Source organism: Lutzomyia longipalpis, chromosome 1, assembly GCF_024334085.1.
Source record: "Lutzomyia longipalpis isolate SR_M1_2022 chromosome 1, ASM2433408v1".
NCBI classification, from domain to species: Eukaryota; Metazoa; Arthropoda; class Insecta; order Diptera; family Psychodidae; genus Lutzomyia; species Lutzomyia longipalpis.
The window spans coordinates 16498031-16508732 of NC_074707.1; the positions used below are offsets into that span (position 1 = coordinate 16498031).

General features: G+C 33.5%; 1 protein-coding gene across 2 annotated transcripts; it reads right to left on the bottom strand.

Moving 5' to 3' along the window:
- Positions 1-4087: 4087 nt before the first annotated feature.
- LOC129793311 (ATP-binding cassette sub-family B member 6) lies at positions 4088-9283 on the bottom strand. Of its 2 annotated transcripts, none has more exons than XM_055833171.1 (7): positions 9026-9283; positions 8415-8562; positions 8151-8340; positions 7890-8089; positions 6206-7100; positions 4528-5527; positions 4088-4404 (listed from the first exon to the last, which is right to left on the bottom strand). In XM_055833171.1, exons 2-7 carry the CDS (start codon positions 8516-8518, stop codon positions 4220-4222), a joined length of 2574 nt encoding a protein of 857 aa, XP_055689146.1. In that variant the 5' UTR covers positions 8519-8562; positions 9026-9283; the 3' UTR covers positions 4088-4219. The 2 variants fall into 2 exon arrangements, with proteins under 2 accessions (XP_055689146.1, XP_055689154.1); XM_055833179.1 differs by having other exon boundaries at positions 8992-9218.
- Between the last annotated feature and the right edge of the window lie 1419 nt (positions 9284-10702).

The following is a 10702-nucleotide window of genomic DNA, read 5'->3' on the forward strand; positions in this document are numbered from 1 at the left end:
ATCTGAAAACTTCTGCCACCAAAAGGTGCATAAACTCAAAAAGTTTTATTTGCTTTTTATTTCAAGTCGATATCTTAAAAATTGTAGCCGCTAGAGCAAAAAATGTAAAAATTACAATTTGTATGGAAAACGATGAAATATTCTGGATTTCATGTCTGTTGATTTTCTCAAAATCGATTAAAATGATCCAAAGATCATTAAACAATTGAATATTTAATTAAATTTGTGTTAAAGAAGTCTTTCCCTACTTTATGCAACCAAATATTCAAGCATTCTAAGAATATTTTTGAGTAAAAGCATATATTGTCATCATGGGCAATTCAGTGTTAATTTGACATGAAAAGCAGTATATTTTTCATCGACAAAACGCTTCTTTTCACGTTTTTTGCTCTGGCGGCTACAATTTTTAAGATATCGACTTGAAATAAAAAAACAAATAAAACTTTTTGAGTTTCCTCATAATTTGGTGGCAAAGGTTTTACGATATCTCAATCCAATCAAAAGTTATTCGCGGTTAAAATCATGCCCTAATTTCCTGGCCACCCTGTACATACATAAATAGGATAAGTAGGAAAAAGGGACTTTATAGAACGTGCTGTAACATACGAGTTTAATTTGATTTAGTGCAATCGATAATAGACGTTATTTTTTGTCATTTTTTAAAATTACTTTTTTTGTAAAGAGATGGAATTCACTACCAAGTCAGGCTTAGTTCGTTTCTTAAGTCAAGCTAAAAGATTTGAACAAAAATTTGACTTTTTAAGCTCAGTTTAAGATCTTTAAGGGCTGATTTTTATTTTTTTAAATATGCTTTTTAGGTTTAAGATCATGGTTTAAAATTTTAAGATCAGGTCAGACTTTTTGGCTTAAAATGAGCTTAATATATTTTTGGATAAATTTGAAGACAATTAAAATATTCGTTTTGCCATCTTGGGGTATTGATATTATCCAAAATTGCATTCAGAATTACCTGATCTGACATGAAAAACTTAAAAATTGTGTGAAAAACTTAAGCCTAGCCTTACAAAAAAAGCTTGATTTAAAAAACTTAAACCTAGCTTGAAAAGAAACTTAAGAAATCTCAAGCCTGAGTTAGACTTAGTAGAGAATTTCACCCACCATCCAATAACGATAATACCAACTAGTTATGTATTTTTAATTTATTAAAGAATAACGTATTTTTCTTTAATTAAGGGTAAGAGACTGCGACATTATTCTTAAAAATGAATGCTCCAGGGAATTCTTGTGGAGACTATTTTTCTGACGTCCACTTTTTGCGTTATTTGAGAAGCTTATATAGAAAAAAATCTTTTTCAATATTTTAGTTATTTCATTCCTTAAACTTGGAAACTAAAAAAAGGGAAATTCTGAAGTTTCATGGAGTAAAAACTTTTCCTCATACTCTGAGAGAAATTTTATATTGTTGATCTGTATCAGTTAAGGGGTTTTTATACACATAAAAATTTCATTGGTTCTTTTACTTTACGCTACGGTCAACATTCCGGAGGACTTTCATTTTTTCCCTCTTGGAATTTTCTTTAAGAAAAATTCACGCTCCTTTCATTTCTTTTCATGAATATAAATATTTTATGTCTCTTCCGTGATATTTTCCCGGACCATCCATTTAATGTGCTCCTAAGTAGAGAGAAAAAGCATTTACTGAGAGATAATTGATTAGGTCCCCTTACTCATACTTGGGGGGGATTTAATATAAAAACCCTCCGCACCTTCTTACCGCAGAGAGGATGCCTTTTCGACGACGAGGCCAAAATGATGATGGATGTTGCGTATTCCCGAGCAGATTGTGTGGTGAATTGCAGAATAAAGAGTGTCATTCGACTTTGCGAATGTGTCCCATTCTTCTTGCCACATGCAGAGAGCTTTAGGGATGGGACCCATTGCCGTGTGTGTGACCTCCAGGATATTCCGTGCTTGGAGAAGTACAAAAGTAAGTATTTTCAATCCTCACAGGAGCTTTCGCTCCACAATAAGACTTTATGGGATTTCACTCGCATGGGGATGTTTTGATATTAAAAAGTCATTGCACTAACGATGATTTCACAAAAAAGCATATACCATAGGGGAGCATGCAATGGTATGTAAGAGAAGTTGGAGAATCAATGACAAAAGGGAAGCAAATAACAATGATTTCCCTTGACGATTGCACACCAAGTTCATCGATTTCCCAGAAGAGACACCCAAAAGCTCACGTATATTGTTTCAGCGATTTATGTATCAAATTTATACCATACATACAATTTTTCATAATGTAAAATGTAAATTTTACATGTTTAATTTACAAAATTGCGTTCAACATTTTTTTTTCATTTCTATACATTCAGTTAAATGGGCAACAGTTGTGAATCAATATGCTGGTATTACAAAATATGATATGAGAGAAGTTGAGGAATCCCTACATTGCCCTGATTGTTTGCCAAAATGCTCAGATACAAAGTACAAAGTTACAACAGTCAGTCTACCTCTGCAGAAGCAATTTAAGAATTTATCAGGACTCTTGTAAGTAATATTGCTTATTAGATTTTTCAAACACTTGTATAGCTGCACATAACTTAAATAATTTTGAAGCTTTCTCCGAGCTTTTAATGAAATTTTCTATGTAGAAAGCTTGGCTTTTTGAAATCAGTTTTTTATCAGAAATATTCAATACTATATCTATAGACAAATTTATGAAAAACTTTATGGAAAGGTAACCATATACCTATTGCAATTTTCCATTTTGTATTTCTTAAGTTTTAATTTAATACAAATCTCCAAATAAGACTCACCGGGAGTTTCAGAAGCACACCTCCAGGGGTAAAATTGAGAGGTGAAAAGTTTTGATTAATTGTTCCCTCTGCGAGTATGCAAAAAAAGGATTCACCAGCAGAAAATCGGAAATGGAAAACAACTTTATAATGAAAAACTTTCACCCCCACTTTGGTGCATTTTCATCAGAAGCTTTTTTTTGTGAACATACCTACCTCTCCTATTCACACAGGACTGGAATCAACGATGTCTCATCAATATCGACGGTGAAAATTTATTTTGGTTCAGCAGAAGCCTGGGTATATCGGCAGGATGTTGCACTGTATTGGTTCCAAATATTTAGTAAGTCTCTGAGAAATTGAATATTGCTCCTTGACTTTGCATAAATTTCCATTGTGTACATTTTGCAAGGTTTCCTTGGCGGAATAATTGGATTGATGTCTGGATTCTCCATTATAAGTATTTTCGAAGGAATCTGGTTTCTTCTTGGAGTACTCTTTCACATTGTTAAGTACAAAATTAAAGCTCTGCTCCCATCTGAGGTTTCCTCTGAACCATTACAACTGAAATTTCAACCATAAATCACGTAGAGAGAGAGTAGAGAAAAAGAAATCTCTTTCTGTAATGAACTATGTGCACGTAAAATATCACATACAATGACAAAATATCGCAGCATTTTGCCAAAACATTGCAAAGTAACAAAAAAAGAGACTTTCAATCGTATGAATGAGAACATAGAAGCTACAGCAATCAGACATTTCAAGTGCAAAAATGTGCTCTCGATGACAAAGTTCAATGTAAAATCCTTTCTTTTGGCAAAGCACCACAAGCACACTCATACGGGGTATTCCATGAACAATCCTTGCATTTGATATTTTGTAATGGGTTTCCTGCACCTTTGGTGGATGTTTTATGTGATACATGAAATGATAATAAAGCCTGAATTATATTCTCCTTTGATGTTATGCTGGTTCTGTTTCGAGTGTCTCGTCAGAACTTCAATATGTGCATCCATCAATATGTGATTCTACCTACAATGAAAAGTGGAAGCCAAGGACTGGGGAAATGGGAAATTCAAGGAAAACTTTTGACTACAACCTGCTCTACGGAAAATTCCAACTAATGTTTTGCTCAATTTTTCTTTTTTCGTAGAGCTTGGAAATAAGTTTTCAAAAAAGAGGCATTGCGCAATTTTTTGTAATTCGGAAAAATTATGAGTCATTGGATTTCTTCTCTGATGTGTTTTGTGTACAGCGACCTATAGCCTAGAAGAATAAGCTAGCTGAAATAAATAAAAACTTTTCAATAAAAAAAAACATTGTTGATTGAAATAGTTTTAATAACCATCACTAAAATATATTGCTAAAATTACATATCTACATTTTGGGTTTTCTTTTTCATAAAAATATGATTTGTTTTACATTTATTTTTCCTGCATATTTTATTTTAAATACTAATGATGATGATGATGGACATATTGGCTGTATGCTGCGGGAACTTGTGGTTCGGCTGGCTTTTGGGGCTTTGATGTATTTGGTACAGGTTCAATACCATTTGCTTCATTTCCCGTGGCTTCGTCATCTACTTGCTTTGCCTCAAGATTTTGCAATTGTTGATTCCACATGCCAGAATAAACCCCTAGTTTTTTATGAAAGAAATAAAAGGATTTGATTAACAAGTTTATGAAATTTTTGAATGAAAATCTATCTCTAGCTCGAAGCTTTCAAGTCAAAAGCTTTCTTATATGCTAAAAAAACTTACCAGCATCGTTTTGAAGCAAATCCTCATGCGTGCCCCTTTCAACGATAGCCCCATCCTTCAGCACGAGAATTTCATCTGCGTGAATGATGGTGGAAAGACGATGAGCAACAATAATGGTCGTCCTGTTGGCGCACACCTTCCTCAAAGCTGCTTGAATATTTCTCTCAGTCTGTGTATCTAAAGCACTCGTAGCTTCATCCAGGAGGACAATATATGGCGATTTGAGAATCGTCCTCGCAATTGCAACTCTCTGCTTTTCACCCCCACTGAGCCTCAACCCGCGCTCGCCAACTTGTGTGTCGTACTGATCGGGGAAAGTTAGGATACGCTCATGAATATCTGCACTCCGTGCTGCTGTAATAACGTCAATATCACCAGCCTCAATACGACCGTACTGAATGTTGTAGCGAATCGTATTATTGAAGAGGACAGTGTCCTGCGGCACCACCCCAATGGCTTTTCGGAGAGAAGACTGCTTAACAGTCTTTATATTCTGGCCATCTATTATAATTGCCCCACTAGTCACGTCATAGAAGCGGAATAGCAGCCGAATTATTGTACTCTTTCCCGCGCCTGATGGCCCAACGAGAGCCGTAGTTTTCCCAGGCGGTACTGTGAAGCTCACATTGTTGAGGACAAGTTTTTCTGGACTGTAGCCAAATGAGACATTGGAAAAGTCAATGCCACCACGTACAATTAACAATGGACCAGCTCCAGGCGCATCAATCACCTCCTGTTCTTCACGCATCAAATCAAACATATTTTCCATATCGACGAAATTCTTCTGAATAGCCCTGTAGTAGGTGCCGAACCAATTCAACGGCACGTACAGCTGGATGATATAGCTGGCAAAGAGAACATAATCCCCCACGGAAAGTCCTTGTTCATAGACAACCATATAGGCGCATAGCATCGATCCGGCTAATAATCCAGCGCATACAATTATGTTTTGTGTCGTATTGAGGATGTTGAATGTGATTAGTGAGCGCCATTCTTCAATCTGGAAATGAAAAATATAAATTTCAATAATTTTCTATAAATTATTTGCGAGAAAATGGAAAATTTTGAAGAAATTATTCAAATTGAAAAATTTTGAAGAAATTATTCAAAATGAAAAGTTTTGAAGAATTATTCAAATTGAAATATTTTATAGAAATTATTCAATTTGAAAAATTTTGAAAAAAAAATTATTCAAATTGAAATATTTTAAAGAAATTATTCAAAATTGTAAGAGATTTTGAAGAAAATTTGTAAAATGAATTTTTGGAACAAACTAATCCAAATCAAAAATTTTGAAAAAGTTATGCAAAATGAATTTTTTTAAAAAGTTATTCAAAAAGAAAATATAAAAAAATCAAAATAAAGAATTTAGAAAAATTATAAAAATTACAAATTTTCATTTCATTTTCAAAATCAAAAATTTTGAAGAAAATATTCAAAATTAAGTTTTTCGAAAAAATATTAAAAATGGAAAATTTTAAAGAAATGAAAAGTTAAGAAATTCCGAGAGATAATGAATTTCAGCTCGAATTCCGTATATGTATGATCAATTGATAACATATTGAGTACGAGAAGAATACAATGCTCATCTTAGTGTTCAAATGAAAATAATCTTTAGATATCAAATTGAAAGTTTTTGCTCAACTTGCGAATAACGTGGTAATTAATTTTATCATACCTGATACTTGAGAATAGCTTCGCGGTAGCAATCGACCTCATATTGTTCAGCTCCGTAATACTTGACTGTTTCAAAATTGAGAAGTGAATCCACACTCCGTGCTTTCTGGGCATTATCAGCCAAATTCATTCGTCTCTGGAATTTGGTTCGCCACTCCGTCACTGTGACCGTAGCAATGATGTATAAGGACATGGTGAGAAAGACAATGAGGCCGAACCATCCATTGAAGGCGGTTATGAAGAATACCACGGCCACGATAATATCCACAATGGTCGGCACAATGGAGAAGAGGATATAATTGAGCAAATTGTTGATGCTATCTGTTCCACGATCCATCACACGGAGCACTTCTCCTGTTTTGCGGCTTAAATGCCATCGAAGTGATAAATTGTGCAGATGACGGAAGAGTTCCAGTTCAATTTCCCGCGTTGTATACTGCTGAATGCGTATCCATAGGTATGAGCGCAAATTGTTGAGCAATCCCATACTTCCTGTGCCACCGCCTTGTAGAAATTTGAACAGGACATAGATGAGAATCCAATCCCAGCGGAATCTCATTGGATTTTCCGTGAAACTGTCCACGATTTTCTTATTGTAAATGGGCACGTAGAGATTAATAACACGACCCCCAAGGAGGAGGATGAAGCAAATAATCACACGAAATTGCAAGAAGAAGTCCTTCTTGGGCCACAAGAAAGGTGCGAGAGTTCTAATTTTACGCCATGAATTCCTAAATGTTGAGCGGTTCTCATCATTCTGGGGTGAATTGATGATATTCTGATATTCCTCATTGTAGTATGTATAAATTCCTGGTGCCTTCAGTCCAAGAACAAATACCATAAGACATGATGCGTAGCGTAGGACGAAAAAGACAGTTTCAACTTTATCCGCAAATCTGTGAGAAAAAAAAAATTAATCTCTATTTTGATAAATTCGGACTTTAAAAAGTTTGTAAAAAAATAAGATAAAGAAAAGGTAATTAAGATACAAACTCAGAAAATCTAGATATGACTACTATCAGATATTATAAAAAAATTATAACAATTCACGGTTTGTGACTTAATACAGAGAAAGAACTGGTTCTGCGTTGTAATAAGAAGTAATTTTAGAGTTTAATTTAAGTTATTATAAAAAAAATAAATCATAATAAGTCCGCAATTCAACATTTGTTCAACCTTCAACTAAAATGTATGAAAAACTATGTAAAATCATCAACAAAATACGAGCATGCGGAAGGAAGAATTTTTAAATACATACAATATACAGTGAAAAAAATATATAAATTAGATTAATGAAAAACAATATTAATAGAACAGTTTTAAACTAATTTCTACCAATCAGCTTTCATTCAGAATATTTTAACTCTTTTTCGCTAAGAGATGCGATTATTAAGGCTCATGCGTGACATTCTATTCTAATCTGATATCTTTTTATGATAAAAAATTGTGCGTATATAATTCCCTCTTGTTGTAAGAAAATTCGTATTTGTAGTGAGGAAAAACCACTTAATGACTGGCAATATTTATAGCGAAGAGAATGTTTTTTTTAGATTAAATCACAAAAGAATTAAATAGATCAAGAGCTTGAGAAAAATTTAAATAATTGTTTTTTTTTAATTTCCTGCATAATAAGGCAGTATCTTTAACCAAAAAACACTAATTTAATTACATAGAACATAACTTACGTTTTCATGTTAAACCACCATCCTTCTTGACGCATATTTATAAGTGCCAGGTTTTCGGTAATGAAGACCATTGTCCAGAAAAGCAAAAGAACCAACCCATGTCCTCGAGTTGGAAGTGATGGCAAAAGATAATGGCGTTCTTTGCTCATTAAGAGAACCGATAGTGGGAACGTGAAACATGTTAAAACGAGACTTAAGACCTGTAAAAAAATCAATTAATTAAAAAAAGTCTCATAACAGTTTAAGGAATAAATGCCTCACCATGTAGCCATAGACAGAATTGTGGAAGTACACAGTTGTCAGGAGAAATCTCACAATTGCATTGAAGGGGATGAAGAAAAGGAGGAAAACTTGAAAATTGTAGAGGGTTGAATTAGGAAGGTCCCTTGATTGCGGCGTGGAATATTTCTTGTACATAAACAGCTGTATTGAACCAAATATCCAGAGAAATCTGTAACAGAGATTGTTGAATTAATATTATCTTAAGAGATAAGGAATTTTCTAGGCGTTTTTCACGATTCTTACCCGGCAACTATCGATGTGGAGACTGTGCTGAAGAAGCATTGTGTTAGACCATGATCCATCCATGGTACTGAGATGGTTTCATTCGGGGGGCAATATGACATCATTGTTCTTAGAGGTCACCAGGTTGATTTTCACACACAAAAAAAATCTGCAACAAAAAGTGAGATTTTCCCCAGAGAGTGGAGGAAACCCACCGCAATTAACACCTCAGCTTTCAATAACTTTCAATGGAAGAATGACACTTTATGGCAGTGAAGTGACTAGAAATACTGCTGATTATCTGCACAAAAACTGATAAGACATACTCCTATGTTATCGTAGCATAGCACTACAAAATCAAGTGCGTGTGAAAGTGACAGAGAGAGAGCTCCAATTGAGCATAAAAATTATCTATATGTACTTTCTTTAACACGTGAGAAATTTATAATTTTCCTTTACAAAAAAATCGATTAATGTCCAACACTGAGAACCTTCTTCCCTATTCATTGAGCAATTTCACTCTGGCTTATCACTAGGAGTATATCGGGGTTTGAAGGCGTATTTGAAATTGGTAGGTATAAGTGATGGTTATTTGCACCTTAACTAATATTGATTGAATTAACAATTCTCACCAATAGCCGATAATTTCAATCACGACAAAATTGGGCAAATCAGTAGTAATCTCCTCACATCACAAGCTCAATGGGTAAAGTATATCATTTCACACGATTTTCACATTAGAATAATATAAAGAAGTCTGTAAATAGAGCCACAGATTTAATGGGAAAACTTGCAATTCACACTGCTCACAAATACATAATTTTGACATTACAATTGTCGCCTATCAGAATCCTATACGACAGAGCAGAAATTGCTAGAAAATCACAGGTTAAATATACACCGCAAGTAAAACTCGCAAAGAGAAACATGGGTTGATGCTTACGCTACAGCAGTTAAGTCGAGCTATGGAGGTGGTGACTCTCTTCTGCACACACGAGTGGGGAATTCAATGAAAGCGTGCTATTGTGAACTGAGCATTATTTGTAAAACCATCTTAAACACCACAGACTAAATTCCCATTTGATTTTTTCAGCAAATATTTAATTCTTTTTCCATTGTTTTAAATTATAGGGCACAGAGGGACAAAAAGTGAAGAAAAAGAGAGTTCTGGGAGGACAGAAAATTTTTATTAAACCGAACTATGTATTTTGCAAAAAAGGTCCCTGGGAAGTATGCCATTTTGAGCTTTTCCTAAACCCTTAAGTGACTTTTTTGCCCTTAATTGTCCTTAATTTACTTATAATTCTCCAAATAAGCACCTGATTGATAAAGGGAAGAAAATTAAATAAATAAAATATTTAAAGAGCTCATTAACGAACTTTTTCAAAATTTATTCTGCTATAGTGCTTTCAATTAAAAAAAAATTATAATTTTACTAATTTTAGGCTACAGTGTGGAATATTTCAAAACCTTATGGAAATACCTAACGTCCTATTAAAATTAAGACTTTGCTTTTACAAAAGCTTTAATATTCTTGTTCTTAAAAAAAGCCAAACGATTTTTTTTGTTAATGAAGAAATAGATAAATTGAAGAAAAAAAAATATTCTAAAAATTTATTTTCTCAATTTTCAAGTGTATCGCACAGTGGATACCCTAAGAAACGACTGTTGTTTCCTATAATGTTCTCAATTTTAAAAATTTTATTATCTCCATTGTCAGTCCAAAAAAATAATATCTCAATTAAGGGACGGTCAAAAATATTTAGATAAACCCTAGGAATTTTAAATTTTGTTTATATTCTAGCTAAACTGCCAAATATCAATCAGATTTTAGTAATTTCCATTTTTGAAAAATAGTTTATTGTCCTTAAAAAAATATTTGAAGTTTCCACATTTTGGCTATTTGGTTCCTGTACAGTTTCCAAAAAAAATAAGAAAACTGATCGTTGTATTGGTTATGCATTGTAAATCCATTAGCTCATCGAAAATGGATTGATCAAAATTTTCTCTTGTTACATTGTAGTTAATATAACGTTTTTTTTTTATTGAAAAATTTGGTAATTTTGTGGTTAAACTGTGTGCAACATTGTCCAAATCTTCACCTTTCGAATCAATTTCAGCTAAAAATGCGGTGAGTAAGGGAATTTCAAAAAAACATACGTTAAATTACTACCTATTGGTAATTCCGCAATTGCATAACGCAAGAGAAAACAGGATATGTGTATGAATATTAAAAATTGCCGACAAATTGGTATTAAGGGGAAAAGTAAACCGCATTGTGGCTGTATTTGTAATGCCAATATATTGGG

What these genes read in the sequence shown, in the direction of transcription:
- LOC129793311 (XM_055833171.1), bottom strand. Translation starts at nt 8,518, where the DNA reads ATGATGTCATATTGCCCCCCGAATGAAACCATCTCAGTACCATGGATG. An exon ending in TCCACATCGATAGTTGCCGG is followed by an intron (nt 8,341 to 8,414) that starts GTAAGAATCGTG and finishes TCTCTGTTACAG; the next exon opens with ATTTCTCTGGATATTTGGTT. An exon ending in AAGCTATTCTCAAGTATCAG is followed by an intron (nt 5,528 to 6,205) that starts GTATGATAAAAT and finishes TTTCATTTCCAG; the next exon opens with ATTGAAGAATGGCGCTCACT.